The sequence below is a fragment of the Hevea brasiliensis genome, chromosome 5 (genome assembly GCF_030052815.1).
Source record: "Hevea brasiliensis isolate MT/VB/25A 57/8 chromosome 5, ASM3005281v1, whole genome shotgun sequence".
Taxonomy (NCBI): Eukaryota; Viridiplantae; Streptophyta; class Magnoliopsida; order Malpighiales; family Euphorbiaceae; genus Hevea; species Hevea brasiliensis.
In genome coordinates, this window is record NC_079497.1 from 12815689 (window position 1) to 12843471 (window position 27783).

General features: G+C 29.4%; 1 protein-coding gene across 2 annotated transcripts; it reads left to right on the plus strand.

Moving 5' to 3' along the window:
* The first annotated feature begins 20163 nt into the window (after positions 1-20163).
* Positions 20164-24092, plus strand: LOC110644084 (vacuolar cation/proton exchanger 3). Of its 2 annotated transcripts, none has more exons than XM_021796702.2 (12): positions 20164-20623; positions 20755-20822; positions 20921-20949; positions 21427-21623; positions 21743-21955; positions 22113-22250; positions 22449-22565; positions 22904-22957; positions 23053-23169; positions 23280-23370; positions 23487-23555; positions 23687-24092. In XM_021796702.2, exons 1-11 carry the CDS (start codon positions 20357-20359, stop codon positions 23546-23548), a joined length of 1353 nt encoding a protein of 450 aa, XP_021652394.2. In that variant the 5' UTR covers positions 20164-20356; the 3' UTR covers positions 23549-23555; positions 23687-24092. The 2 variants fall into 2 exon arrangements, with proteins under 2 accessions (XP_021652394.2, XP_021652395.2); XM_021796703.2 differs by having other exon boundaries at positions 20248-20623; positions 23487-23595.
* The last annotated feature ends 3691 nt before the right edge of the window (positions 24093-27783 follow it).

The window sequence follows — 27783 nt, forward strand, 5'->3', positions numbered from 1 at the left end:
TCGAATTAACGAGGTTAGACCATGCGTAAGGGGTGCCTAACACCTTCCCCTTATGTACCCACTATCCCGAATCTAGATATTGGGCTATGGTAATGATGGTTGTGGAAACTCTACATAAGTTGCCATCCATGACTTTCAGAAGTAACACTGAATATGTTCCGATTATTACCCAGGTGGCGACTCTTGTCTATCTATGCCTTCGTGACATAAATCCGTAGTACCATGATAGTGTTATGAGAAGACGGTACTTACCAGTAGTTTGATTTTATTAGGATTGTATGAAGTGCATGTCTAGGAAATGTTGTCTAAAGATGTAGTATTTAAATGAGACCATTATGATTTCACCATCTTTCCTGGGCATTACCTGATGTATTTTATATAATTCTAGTGAATAATATTTCGTCTCACTCCCCGGCTCTACATGGACTAAATTGGGCATCCTAATAAGTATAAAGGGCAAATTAAGTTTTATTCTAATATAAAATTATTGTTTTACTATAAGTACTAACCAATCACTTTTATATTTTTTTTTAGGCTTGTTTGGCATTATTTATTGAAAGTATTGTCAAAAAAATTATTTTTTTAAATATATTAGATGTTATTAAAAATTGGTTTAAACTTAAATTTGATATATATTAATAATAAGAACTCCAAAATAACAGAATAATTTTTTCTAAACTTTTTTTTTCATAAATTTTCTAAAAAGTGATTTTTCGCTCGGAACTTCAATGTGAAACAGGTAATTACCTATGTTTCAAAAGTAACCAATGGTAAAAGGTAGCCACCGTTGTAAACCATTGGCAGCCACCGTTGTAAGTGTGAGCAAATTCGGCTTGCCGCCAAGTCTCCAGGGATTAGGCATTAAGGTGGTCACAACTATTAAAGATGTTTTAAAACTTGGGGGTTTGATTTAACCGCTAAAGATAACTAATAGTTGATAGTATTCAAATAGCTGAATCAATATATTTAATAAATCTTAAAAATAAATAACTGATCACTAATAGAGTATCTATGAGTTGCATTTTACATTAACTATATAAATAGAGTTGTTCATGTTCAGCTGTTTTATTTTTATATTTTTGACAAAAATAACTTTAATCTTAATTTAAATATAATTCAGCCTGATTAGTTAAAAATAATATTATTGGGGCGTGCTTCGTTTCTCACGTTACCTATGCAAATTGTAATGTTATTAAAAATTTTTATTTTATTAATCACATTAAATATAAAATATTTATTTATTATGAAAAAAAAAATCACATTTTTTGGTACAAAAATTTCAAATTATAAAATTTTTTCTATATTTAATGTATTATATTAACATAAATCAACTATTATTATTAACCGTCGGCTTCATTTAATAGTTAAACCAAACAAGTCTTTACTAATGGGGCAAAATTGATCCATAGTTTTCAATAAATTTTTTGTATTGAGTTTAAGAGATCCACGCAAACAAGTAATGGTGCCTTAATCCTCTTAGCCCCAAATTGCAGTGACATTGCAACAAATTCCTAGGCACCTAATGCGTTCCCCATTTGCAACCATTACAGATAACCCCTCTTGCCTTTCCAGTTGTAATCGTAACAATTTTGCCATGGATATGCACTCCTTAGACTATGCAGGTTTAGTTACAAGTGAGCACTCCTGCATCGATTGTTTTGCAAACTCGTCAGATCTTCCTATTGCCATCAACACCCTCATTGCACGCTGCCTTCTTTAGTGATAACCAATCTGTCAAAATCAAGATGTTTTTTATGCTGCCGTGAGTCTCTAAAACTCAATCTTGATGTCACGTAAGTCTGTAAAATCAAGAAATGTCAGATTGGTGGCTTTCTGGCCAGCTACTCTGACGCTCAAGTTAGAATTTACAGATAGAGAGTGTAAAATAAAAATTAAAAAGCAATCGAATAATGAATTTGGCAGAGTTTTCATGCCTAATTAATGGCTGCTCCTAATATTTATAAGTTTAAGCAGAATAGCTATTGTAACTGTTTGCCACAATCTCGAAAATTGGGTTGATATCTCGAAATTGTCTCTTATCAATTAGGGCTTAATCTTGAATCGGCGACGTTGTTGCTCGCTATATGTGTTGCTCGGCTAGACGGGCAAGCATAAACACTGATTCTCTTATCGGCCTGTTACTTTCCAGTCCGGTTGTAGATTGAACTATCTTCTGCTCAGCTAAGTCTTGTTTAGTCTGCTCGGTTTGACTCTTTGATTGAGCATTGACACTTTGACTGCTACATTGGATTCTTTGTTCCAAGTGCTGACTATTTGACTTGATTTTAAGCGAGTAGTATTACTTTCAATTCCTTCGCAAGACTATCAAAACGGTTTGAAAATTTCTGTTGTCGAACTCGAGTCCTCTTAGGGCCAGCTAGTTCTTGAGCATGGTCAGAAAAACATTACATCTTAAAAGTCTCAAATTAGTGTTTGAAAGAGTCGCATATTGTTGGCTTTGACACGAAACTGTTAAAACTTTTGGTTTGAGATTGCGTCCACAGGTGCTGTAGGGTGAAATGAGAAGTTGAAGGAAATCTCAACTAAGGCTTGTTTAGTTTTCCTTCGCTTCCTTTTGTTATCTATTGTGATAGGATAATGAAGGCTTCTTTAAGAGAACCTTTCGATCTCTGAGTGTTAAGTAACTGAACCTCAACTTTCAAGCTTGTTCAATCTATTTCTAGAATATCCAAATTCTCCATCACACCTAGTCTCCCCAAAGCTTCACCCTTCACAACACTGGAAGGAAGATCATCGCAAAGCTATTCAATGAAGGGAAATAGATGGCGAAATTTGCATTGCACCTCCTAGTCTTTGCAAATTGCAAGGCTTCACTCAAGATCTTTCTCTCTCTCTCTCTCTAGTATCCTCACTGCTTTACTCTTCATAGCACCACATCTATTCGTGCGTAATTTCTATTACTCTTATTATTATTATTATTATTATTATTATTATTATGAGATGAAATTCCAATTTGTTCTTAAAATTTATTATGAGATGGGATTACAATTTGTTTTTAAAATTGTACAATTTTAAATGGAAATTATTGGTACAACTGGTCGGTTTAGTTTCGAATTAAAGTTATGAACTGAATTAAATTGAATTAAATTAAATGTAATCGATAAAGTTAATTTAATTCTTGATTTTAATATTTTCTTTTTCTTTCTCTTAGTTTATCTCTAACCAAACACTCGATGGCACATATAGAATAAGGTTTTAAATAATTCACAATTAATGGCACAAAATAGAAACACCACAAATTTAAATAATCCATTTCTGACCAATCTTGGTGTTAAATGCTCGAGCCTTCCTCACGACAAGAGTTCTTTTCGAAACACCTTGCTCATGAAACTTCATAGTCCTTTCACAAAGTAGAAACACCACAGATTTAAGCAACCTATTTCCGATTGAACTTGGTGCTAAATGCTTGAGCCTTCCTCACGATAACAAGAGTTCTTATCGAAACAGCTTCCTCATGAATCTTTGTAGTCCTTCCCATCATTTTGTAGTCTTCATTAATTTAACCTTTGAGATTTTCATGCTTCATCAGTTTGACTTTTTCTAAGAAATTGACGAATTAAATTAAATCAAATTTTATTGCTTTATTTTAATTCAATTAATATATTTTATATAATTTAAATTATTTAATTATCCTTCATATCTCATATTTAGTGTGAAGTGTGTATGCATAATGCTTATATGAAATGATAAGTCTTAGTAAAATTTTATGATTTTATCAAGATGCTAAATCTTATATTTAAGAATTGTGTGCCCATATCTCTATCTTAAGACAAAAAAAAAAAAAAAAAGCAAACTTCGTGAGTGGTGAGCAATTTGAGTCACTAGTATGCGACGCTATGATTAAGGTTTGTATTTGCATAGACGTGCCCAGAGGTTGATCCTTCAAAATTTAACATCAATTATAGAATGTATATAATGCTCATATGAGATTAGAGATTTTAATTAAATTTTATTATTTTATCAAAATATAAAATTCTATCTCTTAGTATTGTGTATATGACCAAAAAAAAATAATTTTTATTAATTTGATTTAATTTTAAATTAAACTCATCGTTTGCACGCAGGTGCATAGCGGTCGCGGTCCTTTGATCGAGACGGTGCAAAATGGCCTCTCTGCAACCACAAGATTATAAGTCCACGTCAGCCTAGGGGCAATATTGATCTTTGGAATAAAATAAAACAAAAAAAGTACGCGTGTTCCACTTGTACACTCATGCACGTGGTCACCATGTGCCCCTTCTGAGCATCCAAAGCCATTATATGGCCGTACCCCGTACTTCTGTTGTCGGTTGCTTTTGTCCCTTAGGTTATGTCGACGGAATTCTATGAATTTCACGTTAAAAAAAAAAAAATTAGGCGTAGGCCTCTTGAGTGGAATTGGACATCTAATAAACCTAAATGGATAATAAAAAAATTGATATTTATATTTATCATATATTGAGTATAATTTAAAATAATAATTTTATTTAAAAAATAAAATATTTAAATTTCAAAGAGTCAAAATTTCATTTAATTTATAAAATTTAAAAATTAAATTTTAAATATTTTGAAATTTATTTTAATTTAACTTCTTTATTTTATTACTGTATAAAATTTATAAAATTTATAAAATATTTAAATTTTATTTTAATTTACTTTTTATTTTTTTTTAATTATTAATTATATAAAATATTTAAAATTTAAAAAATAAAAAAATAATTAAATGGTTCATTTATTTAATCATTAAAAAATGCCAACAATCACCTCATAAAGGAGAGGAAGAAATCTTAAGAGAGAAAAGATAACAATAGAGAGAACAAAATAAAGCCAAAAAAAAAAGAGAGGAAAGTAGAGTAGACTTATGAAAAGAAAAAAATAAATTAATTTAATTAATAAATTTTAATTTAATGATATTAGAATCATTTTAAGTATATAAAATTTCGAGTCTCAATAAAAATTACTTATTAAAAGTAGTTTTATGAAAAAATAAGTGATTAGTCTCGATAAAGATATTGATGTCAACCTAAATCTGACTATGAGAAAGAGTTTTATGATCATTTGAATTCTTGATTTATTTCGATTATGAAACAAAAATACTTGATCATTTACTAAATAATATTAAAATTATTTTTAAAAAATCAATAGAATATTTTCAATTATATATATAAATTTTTGGCCCCTTCAAAATTTGGTTATAGCTCTGCCATTGATGATAATTAATGTCTTGATTTTATAAATTTAGAATATAATACTCCTTCCTTCTCACAAAGATATGTTTATTTCTATTTTTATATGAATTAAAAAAATAATTAATATAATTAAAATAATAAATTTTATTTATTATGTTTCTAATACATCTTTCACTCGTATTACTCCACTAAAACTTAAATAATTCATGTTACTAATAAAATAATTTATAATATGATTATGAAAATATAATAATATGATTATGAAAATAATCCGGGCAGATTATTTATAATTAACTTATGTTGACATTTCTTATTAAATTATTTTATATTTTCATACACATATTAATAAAATAATTTAATATGTAGCTTTTATATTTTATATTTTATAATCATACTATAAAATTTTATTAATGACAAAATTTTTAATTAATTATAATTTTATTTCAACTTATATAAATAAATAAGTTGATTAATAAATTATTTTTTATTTTTTTTAAAATTAAAAAGCCCGCGTTGACTTTTTAAAGTATTATTATTAAAATTTTAGACTTTAAATATAAGATGTAACAACCTGATTTATTTTCTTATATATATATATATATATATATGGAAAATATTTTAAAATTTTGATCATCATTTATTTCTATCTTATTTAGGGTACTAAATTAGTATTTTCATAATAATTATATTTTACTTTTTGAATGTTATTTTTGCATGTATTATTATTACAATTATTTTAAATTGTTATTTGTAATATTGTCTTTATTAAAAATAAATTAAAGTCAATTTATTAAATTAAAATAATAATAATAATAATAATAATAATAATAATAATAATAATAATAATAATAATAATAATAATAATTTCTTTAGAGTATATTTATTTTTATTATTACTAAAGTTTTATTAACTCCGCCTAAGTAGTTTGCGCTTAACCGGTCCCAAGCCTGGATAAAGGAGGAGGGTTGCGGTAGGGGACAACCAGCGTAAAAATTTCGTCACACCTTATGATATGGATTCCAATGATATAAATGTTGGGGCGTCCTCTACTAACGACGCGCTACATCGGAGCCCGGGTGTAGTGAGAAATATGCAAGGGTGTAGGGCGTTCACCGAAAGCGACACGCCATGCCGGCACCCGGGTGTGCTGTTAAGTGAGCAAGGGTTCCCACATCATGGACGGGTGTGGGTAAAGAAGTTAGTCCATAAGACAGATGGTAAAACAGATAGTGGAACAGAACACAAGATAGACATAGAAAACAATAGAAGATATCATAGAAAGAGACCAATTAGGAAGGAGCAGGTTAGGAGGAGGATCAGGGTTGTTACTTGGAATGTTGGATCACTTACAGGAAAATTAATGGAGCTTGTGGATACTTTGGAAAGGAGAAGGGTGAATATTGCTTGCATTCAGGAGACTAAATGGGTAGGAGAGAAAAGTAAGGAAGTGGATAATTTAGGGTACAAACTGTGGTTTACCGAAAAGGAGAGAAATAAGAACGGAGTGGGCATAATCATAGACAATACATTGAAAGACACAGTAATAGCTGTGAAAAGAGTAGGAGATAGAATTATACTAGTAAAGCTAGTACTAGAAGGAGAAACAATAAATATAGTTAGTGCTTATGCCCCACAAATAGGACTAGACAGTGAGAGTAAGCAAAGGTTTTGGGAAGATATGGATGATTTAATACCAAGCATACCGAATGAAGAGAATGTTTTTATTGGTGGAGATTTGAATGGACATATAGGAAGTGATAGACAAGGTTATGAGAATGTTCATGGAGGTTTTGGTTTTGGAAGTCGAAATGAGGAGAGAAAAAGCATCCTGGATTTTGCTATGGCATACGACCTAATGCTAGCAAATACCTACTTTATAAAAAGAGAGTCACATTTAGTGACTTTCAAAAGTAGACAACATAGAAGCCAAATCGACTTCCTCTTAACCAGGAAGACAAATAGAGCTTTATGCAAGGATTGCAAGGTCATTTCAGGAGAGGCTTTAACAAGTCAACATTGGTTGGTGGTCTTGGATGTCAAGTTTAGGAACAATTAAAGTAAGGTCAGAAGAAATAGTGTAGCTCGAACAAAGTGGTGGGAGTTCAAAGGAGTAAAGCAAGTGAAGTTCAAAAATGAGCTTCTCGAGTCCGAAGTATGGAAGCTGGATATGGAGACCAATGATATGTGAATACAGATGGCATCAAAGATTAGAGAAGTAGCTAGAAAAGTACTTGGAGAGTCTAAAGGACATAGACCACCCTCAAAAGAGAGATGGTAGTGGAATAAGAAAGTACAAAAGGCAGTGAAGAGAAAAAGGGAATGGTATAAGAAATTACCTAAATGTGATAATAATGAGGCATATGAACAATACAAGATAGCAAAGAAAGAGGCAAAAAAGGCAGTTAGTCAAGCAAGAGCACAGGCCTTTGAAAAGTTATATGAGAAACTTGGAACTAAAGAAGGAGAGAAAGATATTTATAGATTAGCAAGGAGGAGAGAAAGGAAATGTCATGATCTCAATCAAGTTAGGTGGATTAAGGATAAAAAAGGAAAAGTGTTGGTGAAAGATGAGGACATTAAAAAAAGATGGAGAAATTATTTTAATGATCTCTTTAATAATAGTCAAAATGGTAATAGTGTGAATATAGATTATAGAAAAATAGAAAAGAATGTGAATTATACTAGAAGGATTAGATCTTTAGAAGTAAAGGAAGCACTTAAGAGAATGAAAGTGGATAAAACCTGTGGACCCGATGAAATACCAATTGAAGTGTGGAAGTGTTTGGGAGATATAGGAGTGGCATGGTTAACTAAATTATTTAATAAAATTCTAAACTCAAAGAAAATGCCTGATGAATGGAGGAGAAGTATCTTAGTACCTATTTTTTTTAAAAAGGGGGACATACAGAGTTGCTCAAACTATAGGGGAATTAAACTCATGAGCCATATTATGAAGTTGTGGGAGAGAGTTGTGGAGCATCGACTACATCATGATACTTCTATCTCTCTCAATCAATTTGGTTTCATGCTCGGTCGTTCAACTATGGAAGCGATTTTTCTCATTAGAAGCTTGATGGAGAAATATAGAGATGTGAAGAAAGATCTGCACATGGTTTTTATTGATTTGGAGAAGGCTTATGATAGTGTTCCAAGAGATGTCTTATGGAATGTGTTACAACAAAAGAGGGTATCTATTAGGTACATACAAGTGTTGAAAGATATGTCTGAAGGAGCAACTACTATTGTGCGCACGATGGGAAGGGACACAAGAGATTTTCCGATCTCAATTGGATTACACCAAGGATCAGCCATAAGCCCTTACCTTTTTACATTAGTTTTGGATGAATTGATGAAACATATACAAGAGAGTTCCATGGTGCATGATATTTGCGGATGATATTGTTCTGACAGATGAGACACGAGAAGGAGTCAATAGAAAGCTAGTGCTTTGGAGAAGTGCTCTAGAGTCAAAGGATTTTAAGTTAAGTAGAATGAAGACAGAATACATGCATTGCAAGTTTAGTGAAGGCCAAACTAGTGATAGGAAAGGAGTTAGTTTGAATGGAGTAGTACTGTCCCAAAGTAATCACTTTAAAAATCTAAGCTCAGTCCTTCAAGTAGATGGGGGATGTGAGGAAGATGATAGTCATAGGATTAAAGCCAGATGGTTGAAGTGGAGATGTGCCACGGGAGTTTTATGTGATCATAAGATTCCCAATAAGTTGAAAGGAAAATTTTACCGTACAGCCATTCGACCGACTATGTTATATGGTAGTGAGTGTTGGGCACTGAAAGAGTCGTGTACGTCTAAGATAAGAGTTGCAGAGATGAGAATGTTAAGGTGGATGAGTGGCCATACTAGACTAGATAAAGTTTGTAATGAGAGTATTAGAGAAAATGTAGGAGTGGTGCCAATTGAAGATAAGTTGAGAGAAGGGAGATTAAGGTGGTTTGGTCATGTAAAACGTAGAAATACAGAGGCTCCAGTTAGACAAGTAGAGCACATTAGGTTAGAGGATAGAAAAAAAAAGGGGTAGACCTAAATTGACTTGGAGGAGAGTAGTACAACATGACCTAGAAGCATTACACATTTCTGAGGATTTAACCCAAAATCGTTTAAAGTGGAGAAAACGAATCCATATAGCCGACCCCAAATTTTTGGGATAAAAGCTTAGTTGAGTTGAGTTGAGTATTACTAAAGTTTTATTAAAGTTAAATATAATAAAAGAATTTTAGACCTTATTGTAAATATTTAAAAAGTTTAGGGACTAATAGTGTAATTTAAAAAAAAAACTTTTGAAAACCCATCGTACAGGGGCCCCTCCCCCACCCTAATCTTCTCTCCTCTCCCATCCCTCTCCCTTTCTTTTCCCCTCCAGCGAGACAGGAGTTAGGCTGGTGGCACTCTGGCTGGCTTCTAGGCAGTCAGGCAATGATGAAGGGGGCAATTGATGGTGTGGTTGGTGATTGGTTTGGACAGGAGCATGCGAGGCTCGTGCGGTGCAAGCCGCGTCTTCCCCTGTCGTTTTCAGCCATTTTCAGCGACGAGAAATCCTGCAATCGGTGGTAGCAAGTCATTGGTGGCTCAGGCATCCCTTTGGGACCTCTCTCACCGGCGTTAATAGAGCTTTTTCAGCAAGTTGAAGAGAGAGAAAGAGGAGAGAGAAAGACAAGGTAGCGAGCTTCCTGGTGAGTTTTCTGGCGATCCAACTATCGAATTAGAAATCCAAGACCATCGATAGACTCAGGGGGAGGAAACCTTCGAGATGGGATTAGCTCCACTCCGATCGAATACCGTTTAAAAAGGGTAATCATCGAACTGTCCAAATCGCTTGGTGAGATTTTCAGACTTTTTTAATTTTCAAAAATTAAAAATAATTTTATGATAATTATTAATAACTTTTGGCCTTGATTTAGGTGTGATTGGATTGATGATAGCTCACCGGCGCCCAAGACTGAGTTTTCGGCCAGATCCGGCTGCCCAACAGCTCATCCTAGAATGTGGCCAATATTATAGTCAACCTTAACATTTTCAAATACCCCGAATGTATTCCAAGCATCGGATTCGGTATAGATAAACTCAAACTCTAAGTTTTCTTAATTACTTAGTATCAAGTTTAGAATAAAAATTCATAAAATATTCATGAGTGATTAGAAAATTATAATTCTTTTTGCAATAGTCTTATAATCTTGTTAAGTACCACAGGGAAAAATTTTAGAATTTTTAGAACTCGTTTGAGTGATTTTTGTAGAATGTTAGTTTTAGGGGTTAAAATGTAATTTTTTAATTTTGTGATTATTGCCTAGTTTGGAGGGCCCAGGAGGGGCCACATGATGTTGATAAGATATGGATATAGGATTTGTGATTTAGAAGTGTTATTTGAACACTTTGCAGATTATGTAGGTCCTAGGTACAGGGCCTCTATCAAATTTTCGATATAAATTAGAGTATCTTTTGCCTCTTTAAAGTTTTGTTTTGAATTATTACTAATAAAATTTATAATATAATTATTTAAGTGATAATGGTCAGCCATCCTTCTTCACCCAGCCGCCACAGTAGTCTCCAGTAATCAGTGAGTAAATTTTGATTTTATTTATAATTTCAATATTATTATTTATTCAATGCATGCTCATGCATCACATACAAATATATGTATGTAGCTAAATACTAGGCACGCGTTATGTTGCATTTTCTTATTTGCAAAAAAAAAAAAGGATGTGGATATCGCCTTAGGTAATTTAGAGCTGTATGCGTGTGGTGTGGTGTAATAGATATGGGTAGGGCGGGCAAATCGACTTGAGCTAGTCTCACTTGAGGCCCAGTCCTTTTTGTGAAAGTCGAGGTGAGTACAACTTTGAGTTGATCTCGCTGACTCCCGCATTTGGATTATTAAGTGAAAGTCCGGTTCGAGTTGATTTCACTGGTAGGCATTGGATTAGGAGAGTTGTATAGGAGATCAGCTCCCATATGTATATGTATTTGATGTGATATATGGGTGTGTGAGTGCTCCAAATTATTCTTTATGTGAGTGTTGTTTGAATTTGGCTGAATATGATGATCTGTATTGCATTTCATCCTTAGGGATACATTAACTTTAGATAGTTATAAAAATTGTACTTAAAATAAATATCTTACTCTATGAGTCCAACGCTCACTCATGTTCACCCTATTTTTCCAAGTTACAGGAGGAGTTCTTTTTTAGAATAACCTGCTTCATTCCTCGCAGGTTTATTAGCAGTTATTTATTTGTATTATTATTTTTCAAAATTATAATCTAGAACTTCGCATGTATTAATACTAGTAATAATCTTGTTAAGTACTATGTAAATTTAAGTTTTGGTATTTTAATAAATGCAAAATTTTTACGATATTTAAAATGTTTGCAAACGATGATATCAGGGTTGAGCTGGGCTCCCCTAACTTTAGTTTTTTATGGTTATTAGATTGGGTTGACTCGAATAAAAATGTAATATTTTATTTTATTTTGTTTATATGTTGGGCCTTAGTTTTTGGCCTTGGTTATGAACTTGGGAACCATAAATCCTAGTGTCGATTTGACTCGTGGGATCAAGTCGTGACATAAGAAATGTTTTTTAAAAATAAAATTTTAAATTTTGTGTACAATTTTTATTGAATAGTTGTTTATATATATATATATATATATATATATATATATATATATATATATATATATATAATTTTTAAAAAATAATTCACCTTTTCTCTAGTATGAATGAAAATTTAGTTAAAAAATATTTATTTTTAGAGATATATAATATGATAAGCATAGTTTTACAATATGTAATGCCCAATTTTTGAAGAAATATTAAATATGATTGTTATTAGAATAGAGATATAATTTAGGAAAATTTAGGAAAGAAGTTTAATTTTAGAGAATGCTATTGAATTATTCATTAGAAATTTAATACGAAAAGTGAAATAGTGGTTAATTTTTTTTATTATTGAATTGTTATGGTTTTAGAAGGAGCTTTTAATTACGGTTTAGATGGATCAAAAAGTGACATATGCTAGTTTAAATTTTGTAGTACAGGTGAGTGGATAAATAAATAACACTATTTTTTATTAAATGTATATTACATATGTTATTTTTCTTTATGAAAATGGGAACAAAGAATGTTAATTATGTATTTATTATTAAATCAAATAAGATTTACAATTATAGTTGAATAAATGGCCGAGTACACTTAATATATACACCAAATAGGTAGCACCTTGATGATATGTAATTTATTTTCAGCTCAACTTATATTTATACTGTCTTTAGAACAACGCTTAATATGCACATATCATTTGGAGCTTATATCAAGTGGTCGCCCTTTGAAGGTAGCTCTACACATGTGTATAATCAGCATTTTTATTGCTCTTAGGCCAATAAAGTCATCTAGAGCCCATAATTGACTCAACATTGCTCTCAGCCTGCGAGAGTTTATTTTATATGCCTGAGATGCCAGCACTATTTACAGATAGCGTATTACAAGTGTATGAGGATACTGAAAATTTTATGAGATTTTAGTATATTTATTTCAACAATATTTTTACAACATAAATTTTATTTTAGTTCAGTTATATGATTTGGAATAAATGATATTTATTCAATTGACTTCTTCTAGCACAACATATTGGTATTATTAAGTACTAAGATCTTATCTGCTCCCTCTTTGTTATTTACTTATCCGCTCATTGAGTTTGTACTCACCCTTCCTAACTCACCAGTTTTGTAAGTGATATATGATGATCATTGACATTAGTTGAGGGTTTTAGAGTTCCGATTAGCTAGACTCCACGATTTTAGGAAGAAGAAAAGGAAGGATGAGGCATTAGTAGAGGGTTAGGGTGTTAAATAATGTATGAAATTGTAAACTTAATAATTTTAAAATTCTTAAAATTTATAGTAGAAAAATGTAAATAATTATTATATTTTGTAATGAGATAAGATTCTAATAATTGACATTTGAAAACATTTAAATAAAAGATTATATTTAATATGGTAAATTAATTTTATATAAAATTATAAAAAATTAAGATAAAAAAATAGAATATGCTATATGGTAATTTTTTTAAGTACTCTTTTAAAATAGGTGGCACATTCTTGTAAAGTCATTTTTATGATAAGCTTTAATAAGTTATTATATTTTTTCTATAAAAATAGAATATGCTATATGGTAATTTTTTTAAGTACTCTTTTAAAATAGGTGGCACATTCTTGTAAAGTCATTTTTATGATAAGCTTTAATAAGTTATTATATTTTTTCTATAAGATAAGGTTCTAGTAGTTAAAATTTGAAAGCATTTAAATAAGAGATCATATTTAATATGACATGTTAATTTTTATATAAAAAACTATAAAAATAAATATAAAAAAAATTATGTCACATAATTTCTTAAGCATTCTTTTAAGCTATGTGCCCTTTCATAAAATCATTTTTAAGACTCAACTTTATAATATGAACGAAAATATAATTAAAAAAATGATTGATTTTTAGATGTAAATAATATGATAAGAATAGTTTTATAATGTCTGAAATTATAAACATAAAAATTTTAAAATTTTTAAAAGATATAAAAAGTTTAAATAAATATTATATTTTTTGTATGAGATAAGATTTTAACTGTTGAAATACGAACACATTTAAATAAAATATAATATTAAATATGATAAATTAATTTTTTGTATAAAAAATTATAAAATTAAAGATAAAAAAATAGACTATGGCACATGGCAATTTATTAAGCACTCTTTTACACAAAAGTCATTCTTAAGGAATAATTATAAAGTACAACAGTGATTCTATATGGAATGAAAAACAAAAAAAATAAGGATTAGCCATATGTAAATAAATAGACCATACAAAATTATGACTTGATAATTACCAAGCAGTTTTTACTTTTTCAAAATATAACAACTAAAATTGCTTACATGTTTAATTTTTATTGACTTGTCATTTCATATAATAAGCCTACATAAAATCATAGTTTCTTAATATAATTTCTCATTTTTAAAGCTCATTTTCAATATATATATATATATCTTTTACATTCTTAGAATTAATAAATTTGACATTTTTAATGTATATAAGATTAAGTTGTATATATATAAACATTACGTGATAGCTGTCAACTTCTGCTCTCATTCAAATTCCCAACAAATTTTACTGAACTCCACAAGCTATGTAAAACACTATATAAGAAGTAATTAATAACTTTATACTTGAATTTCAAATTCAGAGTCTGAAACTATTTGTGGTTCTCCATTTCTTTGGAAATTCCGTGAAACATTACTGCTACCTCCAAACTTGCACTAGATTCTCCCGTTTCCTTTGCGTTTCTGTTTTTTTTTTATCTCCAATTTTTTTCTACTCTCTTCAGTAACTTTAAAGGGTTATATTATAGCCCGTAATTTATATAAGCAATTATTTATGAAATGATAAATTAATAAATATTTAATATATACATAAAAATAAACTATATTAATTTACATGTTCAATTTTTAATGGCTTGTTATATCATTTACTCTTCCTATATGGACTATTGTAAAATTATTCGTTTGAATATAGAAAGGGCCTGCATGTGCAACACAGATTCAGATTTTTTTTTTTTCCTTTGTAATAAGGTGATGATAAATGGAACAATTTTATGTTAAGTTTATTTTCTTGATTTAATCAAATTAATCATGCACACATAAATTAGAGGATTCACAAATTATAAGGGACAATGCAAACAAATGCTTAACACCCATTTTCAAGGATTAAGTGGTGGACATCTCCTCTTTCTTTCCTTAAAAATTTTTAATGGGTATATGAAAAAGAAAACGAAAACGTACGTATTTTCAACCATCCATCTTATACCCAAACTCTGATGGGCAGCTTTTGTACGCAATTCCTTCAGGACAAGAAAAGACAGAGAAGACAAACATTAATGGGCAACAAAACAAAGTGCGTGGCAGTGGCACAGCCCAACCGTTTATGATTTTGAACTGATTTTCGGCAGAAGAAATTTCCAGGAAATTTCTCGAGCAATATATTAAGTAATAATTATTATACATTCCAATATTCACTTGATATAAACATAGCCAAGCAAAATTTTAGTCCATCAATTTTGGATATACGCAACACTGTATACATTTGTGTGATGTCTATAGCCATGGACTTAATAATATCTCGACTGCCAAGAACTTGTCTTCTTCTAAATTATGAAATTAAGGCATATTATCCCTTAAAATTGGTATCATGAGGAACAATGATTGCATATATTCTGAAGTGGAGAGGCGAAGTTTCGCGGAAGCTGTGTTTGCACATGCAAGTGGGGTAGGGGATGATTTGGAGGTGGAGACCATAATATTTGCAGTTACTCAGGGGTCAGGGGTCAGGGGTCAGGGGTCAGGATTAGGATGGAGTATTTGCAGGCAGTTTTTTTGGAGGCAAGTGATAATTGAAGCTTGGGAGATATGAAGGGAAGATTTGAAACGTTAACATTCTTGGCATCCATTGATGAAGACAAGAAAATCAGACGCTATTCTTTTAATATATTTCTTAATGATAATTTAAGCAGATTTTGGAATCCTTCAAAATGAGGTCACAACAAGCAGATTGTAAAACTTTCTTACAAAGAATATATATATTATATATATATATATATATAAAAAAAAAATTCGTATAAGTAAAGAGTGAGAGCGTTTCGAATTCAAGTTTTTCCATGGAAACTTTTTATGCAATTATGAAAATGAGAGTCCACACCAGATGTTGCAATAATAGGCCATGTGGGTTTGGAAGAAATATCTTTTTGTTGCCCCATACAGCAGGAGAAAAAATAGGAAATATGCATGGAAACAAGAAAGTTATACATGTGAAAGCTTTTGGTAGTTTAAGATTACCTTCCATCTGAGCCTGAGGATGTAGAACTTCAATTCAAATTATTAAGAAGAAAAACTCTGTAAAACCTTTACAGGGACTAAAAGTATTTTGGAGTTGAGATTGATCCACAGAACGGAAATTCTTGGAAAAACGGCAATGTACATACCCACCTAAGGCTTTCAAAAGCTTTTTGTCTCGACGCTAATTGCAGAAAATCTTTGACAGGAACAACCTAACGTGCACAAAATAATCACTTAATTGCTTCCGTAAAATAAAATGAACAATAATTAACAACTGTGTGGAAGCAATTTCAGCTCAGAAAAATGCATGCAGGCATACAAGCGACCATAACTTCGGCATTGTTGGTGGTAAATATATATAAACACACACCGGCCTTGGAAAGCTTTTGTTATCTGAACACTGTTCACCGGGAAATTTCTCTCTGCTTTCCGTAACTTGGCTTTTTTTGTGCGAGCTACAAGCCGGATTCTATTCTTTTTGTATGGGGTGGATTCTATTTAATGCAAGTTGATAATATTGCATCAAATACCCATGTGGTGGATTTATTTGTAAAATTTATGCATACCAATGCCAGTTAAATTTCTACTTATAATCATAGAATAGATTAATACAAAGGACAATTGAACGTAAAAGTCCAAATGTTTACCGTAATTTTATATCATAAGAGTCAACTTTTGATATTAATGTAATTATAACCAAAATCTAAAATTAATTTAAAAAAATTAAATTTTATCTGCTAGATTTATAATTGTAGAAATTAAATGTTTTAAGCTTATAATTATGGTGACCAAAAATTTAAAAAAATTTTGTAATTTGTTAATTAAGTTAATTGATTGTTCTAATAATTATGATCATATTAATTAAAAGAATAAATTCAACTCATTTAAAACATATATAGATAAATTTCTATTGATTTGGCAAATAAAATTTAAAATTTTTACATATTTGTATCTTATAACTTATATCTTAATTTAATTAGTCTTACATATTTGTAGCTTATAACTTCTCTTATACCTTATTTAATAAGAATTACAAATAAAAGCGTTGTTCTTTCTTGGAGGAAATTAACAGGATTGGGATTCCTTGACATGGGAGAATTTTCCTACAATGAAAGGAGCCACGTCGATCAGGTACGTGTCCTTTCTAGGGTACAAGGTTAATTAACTTAAAACATATCTAACCTGTCTCTACACATATTCTGGAATGAAAGAAGCTTCTGCGAAGGTTCTTATTCATTACAAGTACGGTAGATGTACCTCTATTTTTCTCTTTCAACAAGACGTACCTAAAATTGCATGCCTACTTCTTCTAATCCATACATATAATACCACGTTTACCATCACAAAGGAAAGTGACAGCAGATTAATTGGTCATATAGAATCCCAAAATTATTGTATTGAGATTACAAATGATTGTGACGCATTCATTCACTTGGTGGATTATTTCACGATGATTTGTTCTTGTTCAGAATGGGATAGGACAGCTTCACAAACATGCTTGCATTCTGTGCTGAGGAAAAACCATGCATGTTCTGCAACTTTTAGGGTTGTTTGTGTCCTTGATTTCCAGTTTTTGAGTCTAAAGAAGGAAACCCTTGTGGTTCAGAACTCAGCTGTTGGTTTTTTCTTTGTTTCGGTAACTATTTGCAAAACGCCATATGCATTTAATTCAAGGAAAATACGAGTTCCAATTCAGATTTGCCACCTTCCTACAATAAATCATAGAGGGATTCAATTAATGCTCCCTCTTCTCACGTACGCATGAATGATTTTTTTCACCTAAACCTCATTTATCATCATTTCAAAACATAAGATTTCAAAACATAAGATGTTGGGACTAAAGGTGAATACTATTCGATTTGAACTAAATAAATCGAACTGAATTATTTTAATTCGGTAATTTGATTTGATTTTTAAGATAATTTGGTTCAATTTGGTTTTATATTTTAAGAATTTTAATTATTTTGGTTCGATTCGATTTTAAAAAGAAAAAATTAATTGAACCGAATTACTTTATTGATTTTTAAATTGATTTATTTTTATAGGGAATTTATGAATTATATGTAATTATATATATATAAATTATTTAATTTTATTGATTAATGATTATTAGACTCAAACTAAAGTTAAAATCAGATCAAATAACTTAAAAATCAAGTCTAAATTAAAAAATCTATCCAAATTCAAAAACTAATCAATTCAAATTGAACCAAACCGAAAAGGAATGAATTAATTTAATTTGATTTTTTATTATTTTTTTTCGATTTGATTTTTAAAATATAATAATTTGGTTAATTCAATTTTAATGATTCGATTTAATTTGATTCGATTTAAATTAAATACTCAGTCTTAATTAAAATTTATCTATTAAATATATATTTTTTTATATATTTATATTTTAAATTTATAATAAATTAAATTTAAGTAAATATTTTTTTATGCATGGATCCCACTCTTCTTTAAATACGGTGGAATTGAATTTCGTGTCAGCACTGTTGGTTAATGCGCTATGTGTATATAAAAATCTTCTTAGGGAACATAGTTAGGTAAGATGAATTGATACATTAATCTAAGAAATAAAGGCCAAATATCTCATTATAATAATAATTTTTAAATATTTAATAAAAAGATAAAATAACAAATGTATTATATTGGGCCACGTAATATCTACAAATTTTCCTTCAATATGAGCCGTAGCATTAGATATTTCACTGTCACGTTGAACCTTCCGTACTTTGATCTATAACAAGTACAAGAATTTGCGTCTCACGCATGGCTAAGCATAATTCAGCTCAAATTGAAAAATCAAATTGAATTGAGTTAATTTAATTTAATTAATTTAATTTTAAAATTTAATTGGTTTGGTTCAGTTTTATATTATAAAAATTTCAATTATTTCAGTTTGATTCGATTTTGAAGAAAAAAAATCAATTAAATCGAACCGAATAGAATAATAATTTATATATTCAAATCGAACCGAATTAATTTTTGAATTGATTTATTTTTATGAGAAATTTATGAATTATATTTAATTATATATATATATATATTAATTATTTAATTTCATTGATTAATGGTTATTAGATTTAAATCAAAGTCAAAATTAGACCAAATAACTTGAAAATCAAGTCTAAATTAAAAAATCAATCAAAAATCAAAACCGATAGGTTTAAATAGAACCAAACTAAAATAGAGCGATTCGGTTCGATTCGATTTTTTACCCATTTCGATTCGGTTCGGTTTGATTTCTAAAATTTAAAATTCAATTTTTATAATTTAATTCGGTTTGGTTCGAATCGAATGCTCACCCTTAGTCTCAAGAATTTTCAAAACTAGTTGAGAATCTCACAAAATATAAGGGATAACAATTTTAATTTTTTAATATTATCAATAAAATATGAAAATTAATATTTTAATAATATCAACATGCACATCATTTTATTTAATTTAACCCATTTATTAAATTTTCACTGCAATAAAATAAGAAAAACTATAAATTATTATAAATTCAACTATATTACACATCTCTCCTATTTTATTTCTTTTTTTTAGAAATAAAATTATATGAGCTTTTATTGAGACTTGAATTTGAGATATCATAATTCTAAACATGACTCTAAATTTTATTTTATATTATTAAATTAATAAACCAATTCTTACCAGAATATTACAATTGAGATTCCATTTTAAGCATTTAATCACAATTCGCCACCACCCTTGTTCAAATTTCAATATATCTCGCTAAAAAAAAATAAATTAACATTTTAATACGTTTGTTCTCAAAACATAAATATTTTAATCGAGTTTGATAAATATTTCCTTTAGATTTATTTATTTATTATTGATTTTATATACATCTTATAATAATAAATAATAAAAATGCTGTTAAAAATCAGTTTTGCATATCCATTTACTCAAAATTTTATGTACAATCCTTTATATATAGCTATTGATTATAATAGATTTTATATTAATCTCATCATTATTTTATAGTTCTATCTGTTATTTATTGTTTTATTAGTGAATGTACACATATTGAGTGCCCTTAATAATTTGCCATTAATAATATATGGAATAATTTCCTCCATCTCACTAGAGAACCAAAAGAGGAAGTTTCGAGGAAGTTGCAAAAGTAGCTGCTATTTATAACAGTAGTCTCCAAGCCCTTCATACCATCCTATGATAACAATACGTCTTTCATTAGTGCTTGAGTTTGCCTTTCGGTAGTAACACTTCTAGAAGACGTAACATTTTGGCCTGTTGCACCAATCCATAATGGCTTCGTCCCAGGAACCGCGGCTTCTTGAGCATGGCAACCTTAAAGGTTTAAGCAAGGAGATGCGACACGGCCGCACTGCTCACAACATGTCGTCCTCTTCTCTGCGCAAAAAATCCGACCTCACTCTCGTTTCCAAGCTTCGATGTGGATTGCTTAGAAACTTGTTAACTAATCTTCAAGAAGTTATTTTAGGGACAAAACTTTCAGTTCTTTTTCCCGCCATCCCACTTGCTATTCTCGCTGAGTGTTATGGCTTTGGAAGAGTGAGTGCTGTTTGCTGATTAATTCCTGTTACTTTGTAGGGTTTACTGTTTGGTGATTAAATCCAATTAAAGATTGGTTTAATTAATTCGTTTATTGTGCTAATAGTTTTCCATGATTTCTTTGCATACAGCCATGGGTTTTCGCTCTGAGCTTACTGGCTCTTACTCCTCTCGCCGAACGAGTCAGCTTTTTGACAGAGTATGGCAGTTTTCTATCTGTTCATGTTTTTATTTGTATATTATTGATTTGAACTTGGCATTGATCTTGTTTTGCTTCTTCTTGATTGTGTTTTGCAGGCAAATTGCTTACTACACTGGTCCAACAGGTATAAATTAATTTCTGGAGATGGAATGCAAGTGCAGGGTTTGATCAAACTTTATGCATACACTAACAAAATTCATTTTCCTTTATTTATTTGAAAGAGACTGCACTAAAATAGACATTGGATCCTTGTACGTTAGTCGGAAGACCCTTCTCGTGATAGGAAAAATCCAAAAAAAAAAAAAAAGGATAGTCTGGATGAATGATGATGAATGATTCCTCTTCTTCATGTGGAGACAAGGCAATTTTGAAACTGAAATATTTTGCTGGCCTCTATTCAACAGCCTTTTGGCAACAAGTTGTTGCTTTAATGTCATTATCTGAGTCTGGCCACTGACCGCTGAACGCAATGAGAAACGTACACATATACATCAATAATTTATAATCCCATCCAATAAATTAGCTATTCATATTCAGTTAAATATATGAATCAGACCATGATTACGTTGAAAAATTCAAATTGAATTTTGGTTCTTTTCAGTGGGAGGGCTCCTGAATGCAACATGTGGCAATGCTACAGAACTCATAATAGCTATCCTCGCACTGAGCCAACGCAAGATTGAGGTGGTGAAATATTCTCTCTTGGGTTCCATTCTATCCAATCTGCTTCTTGTTCTTGGGACTTCTCTATTCTGTGGTGGGATTGCACATCTTAGACCAGAGCAAAAATATGATAGAGTAAGTTGTTCTCTTAATTGTTAATCTTATTCTCTTTATAGCAAAAGTCAAGAAAGATTTCAAATAAATTGATGATGCTAATTAACATTTAATTCATTGATTAATGAATGAATGAACAGAAACAAGCTGATGTAAACATACTGCTTCTTCTGCTGGCATTGTTGTGCCACATGCTGCCATTGTTGTTCAGAGTTTCCAGTGCCTCCGCTGCTCTCACCGCCATCCCAACACTCCACTTGTCAAGAGCAAGTAGCTTCGTAATGCTTCTAGGATACGTTGCATACATTATCTTCCAATTAGTGACACACAGACAATTGTTTGAAGCATCAGAGGTGATTATATGTTGTCCCTATAGTTAAACATTTCAAAATAATGTATACTGACTCATTAATATATTCAAAAACTTAAAATACATAATTTATTAGTGAATATTATTCTTTCTTAGTTATATTGACAAGGGTTATATATATTGTGGCAACTTATGAGCAGGAATCAGCCGATGGTGATGATAATGATGTGATCTCAGAAGAAGCGCCAGTTATAGGATTCTGGAGTGGAATTGTTTGGCTGGTTGGGATGACTGCTGTCATAGCTTTGTTATCAGAATTTGTTGTGGGAACAATTGAGGTAACTAAAATATTGAACTTCTTATAAAATTCCATAGAAACATAAATTGAAATAGCTAAAATTCCGTAGAAACATAAATTGAAATAGCTTTAAACAAGCTCTCGTTGTCACAAATAAAAATTCAATAGTCTTCAAAACCTAGTTGCTTCTATATGATTTTGTCTCATATATGAACTGAAAATTTACTCCTCTTTTCAGGGTGCTTCTGATTCTTGGGGCCTTTCAGTCAGCTTCATTAGCATTATCTTGCTACCAATTGTTGGAAATGCAGCAGAACATGCTGGTGCAGTCATATTTGCTTTTAAAAACAAGTTGGTGAGTATATTACCGAATAGAAATAAATAATAATTCCCCTGTTATTTTTCTTATATATTATGGTCTTCCTTTGAAGCATTTTTGGATTTTTTCCCCTCCATGAAAAGATTTGTTAAATTTTGGAATAGGGCAGCGCATATTATATTAATTCATTTTAATATAGACTTGTATAAATGCTCGAGTTGTTTAAAATGACTTATTTATCAAAATGAACAATTATTTTTGTAATTCAATTATTTATATTTACCCGTTTATCTTTACTTATTCCAGACGTAGGATTTACATTCCCAACAAGATTTCCCAAAAATTTTAATTAATATTCTGGCTATGAAATGCAGGATATATCGTTAGGTGTTGCTTTGGGTTCCGCAACTCAAATTTCTATGTTTGTGGTAAGAACAGCAGAAACTGAACAATGTCCTTTTCCACCAGAGCTTTTTAGTTCTAAATTTTGAAAATTATGACATTTTTTGGATGTGAATTTCAGGTTCCACTGTGCGTGGTTGTTGCTTGGATAATGGGTATTGAGATGGATCTTAATTTCAATCTCCTTGAGACTGGCACTCTTGCTCTAGCAATCATCGCTACAGCATTCACTTTACAGGCAAGAGTACCTACATCTATATATATATATATATATATATATATATATATATATATATATCCTTCAAATATGCCATTGTTAGTGAAATTGAATTCTTGTCTCCATTCCAGGATGGTACTTCTCATTACTTGAAAGGATTGGCTTTGCTGCTTTGCTACTTTGTCATTGGAGCATGCTTTTTCGTATCCAAAGCACCCCTTCGTAAGGACTTGACACCATTTTTCAAGCTTGCTTAGAACTTTTAAGCGTAAAATTCATCCCTTTTCATCCATATTGTAATCCCATCTCTTAACATAATCTTTATTTACTCACTCCAGATCAAGGAAATGTCACCAATTTTGGAGTCAAGACAGCACCTGGAGTAGTCCTCACAGCTTAGTGCACGAGTGAGTCCTGATTCTTCAGTAAATCCAAACAATTATCCATGTAACTAAATTTAATTGTACATCTACCAAGTGCCTTAAAGATTTAATTGTACATCTAACTTAATTTAATTGTGCATCTAATGTAAATGCAGGATTGAGGCTCTCATGGTGAGTCCCTAGATGAGGATGGTCACATTCAAATATCTATGACCACTTTGGATGCATTTGTTATTCTTTCATTTTCATTCCGCCCCGACGATGATGATCGATGGATGGATGAATCGCCTGCCGGAAAGCAAGCATTTTGTGTTTTGTTTGAGATTATATATAGTAGCCATGCCTTCTTAGGTAAAATGGAAGATTTTATCACACCATTGTTGCCTTATGAAGACAGGCTACCTACTGTATATGTCATGCTGTGTAGATATCCTCTCCTAAGTGTTTTTGTAATTGGGGGTTTGATTTCTTATGCCAATATAGAGAGGATTGGCAGATGACACAAGGGTGGGGTTTTTCTCTACTCTTGTATTCAAATAATCAATAAATTTATTTAGTTTTTGTTTGTGTTTGCAATATAATCTAGTGCTGATCCATCATACGGCACAAGGGTTTTTTTAATTTTTCTCCATCTATTTTTATTTATATACTAATATTTTTTTTTTAAACATTTGTGTACTCGCTGCTATACTCGTTATTTAATTTTATATATATATATATATATATATATATATATATATATATATATATATATATATATATATATATATAATTTTAGAAAATTTCCATATACTAATTAACTAATAAATTTTAAAATATTTTAAAAATTTATTTCTTTATTTTCTTTCTTAAGAATATATATTATATAAAAAAAATTAAAAAAACCTCTTATAAATTAATGCAGACCATAAAATAACATTTATATACTATCATTCTTAGATTTAGACTATAAATATATACAAATGTAATCAATCCATATTCTAATGATACATATAATCTATGAATTTGTCCTTAATTCTTTCTTTATTACATATATTCTATATAACAAAAACTAACATAAATTGAAATAGTAAAAATTATTTAGGACATATCACTGTAAACATAAAAAATAATTCTTTGCACTGAAAAAGTATACTATCAAACCAATTTTAATATATCAATAATTAAACAGAGGATTAGTTATGTTTAAATAGGTTATGCATGGGAGCAAATATTAAATATTGGACCCTTTTTTTATGAGAAAATAGAGATTTATATTCAAATAAGAATAAAGTTTTTACTCATATTAAAATATTTAAATAAACCATATAATTGAACTACATATACATACGAATAGCTTTCTTTATCTTAAAATTTTTTATTTTATGCAACTATTTAGTAAAAATGATAAAATGAACCTGAAATAGAATGAGTAAGGAAACTATCTCCAATGACCATGGAAGTATTTGTAGTTGTCTAATTTTTTTTTTTACCTGCATGTACTTTCCCTATATATATTTGTAATTTAAATAAAAAAGTTCATTATCAAATGAAATAATGTGCATGATCCAAACGATTATGGTAAAACACTGACCACATCTGTAATGGCCAGGTGCAAGAAGTCATTTGTTGAGGTTTTCCTAATAACAATATCAGCATCATGGACAAAGCAAAGATTAAAATGCTCATAATAAAAAATTTAATATGCTTCTGAACTATGAGTAAGCAATTAAGAAGACCAAAACACTTGATGATACATGGTAATTAAAAAAAACTTTAATAGTCTAAATTAGGCAGTAATAAGACATTGGAAAAGTTATTATTTTAAGCCCTTCACCTATAACTATTAAATAAACAATCAGATTCCATCACAGCCACCATCTACCATACAATGAGTATGATGATATAGAAACAACTTCAAATGGACCTTTTTTTCAAATGGACCTTTTTTTTTCATAATTTGACACATATAAGAATAACCTTATTCACAAAATTTTGAGAATTAAAAAAAATTAAAATAGAAATAATAGTGAATATGTACTTGAACAACCATAGGTTTCACCAATCCTCATATTAGTATTTTGTTTTTAAGTTGTAATCATCGCTTGGAATATATATGAACATGGATACACTTGTGATTTGTTAGCAGTAAGCTATTGAGTATGTTTTTATTGACATAATGTAATAAGCAATTATTTTTTCTCTAGTGTTTTTAGTTCTTCACTTATTTAAGAATTCCATTACCTATTTCATTTAAGTAAATAAGGATACTATTAATATATATCCTCTTATCATTTATATTTTCATGTAATAAATTTTAATAATTAATTAAAAATATAGCATAAAGAAAAAAGCCAATAAAAAATAATCTTAAAATCATTTTAAATTTCAATTTAATATTCATCAGTTTTTCTTAAAAATAAAAATTAATTAAAAAAAGTATATTTATATTTTTTTTTAGTTAAACTTTTATAAAAATCGATCAAATTTTTTAAGAAAAGTGAATTTTGTTTTCTTTTAATTTAATTTTTCTACAAAATTAATTAAATTTTTTGATACAGATGAAAGTAACGATTTAAAATAAATCTAATTTTAGTTATTTTTTATGAAATTTTATTTTGCATTAAATAAAAAACTTAATTAAAAAGAATTTAAATATAAATAGAATTAAGAATTTTAAATTTATATGAACTCTGAAATTAATTTAAATAATAAAAATTTAAAATAAATTAATTTTCAATAACTAATTAAATTTTATTTTTTATTATCATATTAATAAATCACCATGAATATTTATGACAAAGTCAATGTTCTTTCCCCTCTCATATTTATATAGTTTATAGATATAGATTATAGATAAATTATAGATTACGACTTGCAATTTAAATAATTAAAATTTTATCAAATTTCTAAAAATTTAAATGCCCTAAAATATTGAAAAAGAGATATAATTGTTGAGATTAAAAAATAATCATTTATCGATTACCAAGAAATGATTATTTATTCATATAATTAAAATAGTTCATTTTTATGTATATATTGTTAATAAAAAAATTACAATTTAATTATGTATAATTAATAAAGATTTTATTATATTTTTTTATTAACTAAATTGATCTTTAAAAAATTATATCAAAATAATCAAAATTTATCATTTTAATTTTACTATAACCAAATTATATTTTTAATTATTGAAATAAAATTATATATATTTTTACTACCTTGGCTAGATTTTTTCATATTCACAGTCATGACATGTTAAATTTGGTCTCCATTTGATTCCATTTTACAGTTTTTTTTTTTTCAAATATTCCATCTTATAGTTTGCCAAGTCATCAACCATTCCATGTGTTATTTTTTTTTAATTGCAATAAATGTGGGCTCTCCAAATATGGCAGTCATAATCTTTTTAGTTTCAAGGCCAAAACCACCGGTTAATATCCTCGATTTAACTCAATCCCACAGGAAGTGATCTATCATCGAACTCGAGGTGGTACTCAATGAAACAAATCATTGGACAATCTGCTGCCACCTCTTATTGTACTTCTAAGCAGAAATAATATTTAATCATCGTGTTGACGTAGAAAGTCTAATTGAACTATCGATAGTGTTTGTTTTAGTAGTTATAATAAGAGAAGTCCTCATCAAAATTGATGGCATAATTTTCTATGCCAAATACAAAAATAATAAAATCTAAATAATATTATTTTATAAGAACTCTTGATTAAATGTCAAATTTAATTATACTTGGGGATTAAAAAATTTTAGAGAACAAAAAAAAAATTGGTATAATTTTAAAAAATAATTTAAGATAGTATTTTCACTAAAATAATTCTTAAATAATATTTTATTATCTTAAAATTAATTTATATTAATAATTATTGCATTTTATAAAATAAAATAAAATTTAAAATTATTACTTAAGACGAAGTAAGAAATTAAAAATTAATTATAGTGGACCTCACGTGAGTCTTATTATAATTAATTATTACAATTAAACCGTCGTATGTATAGCAGTTGCACCAAATAGAAATTTCTATAGCTACGAGACTGTAACTGCCTTATCTTTTCTCTAATTCTCACAAACCCTTCAAAATTCCCATTTGGCCATGGGAGAACATAGAGCCTCGTTGGAAGTAGATCAAGCCTAAATACAGTATCTTTTTCGAATATTTGTAAAGGATAGAATACTACAATATTTTGATTCATACAATCAGCTCGCTTACTTTTTATTTTAATCCGGTCCTAGCGCAAACTTTCTGGTGAAATGATA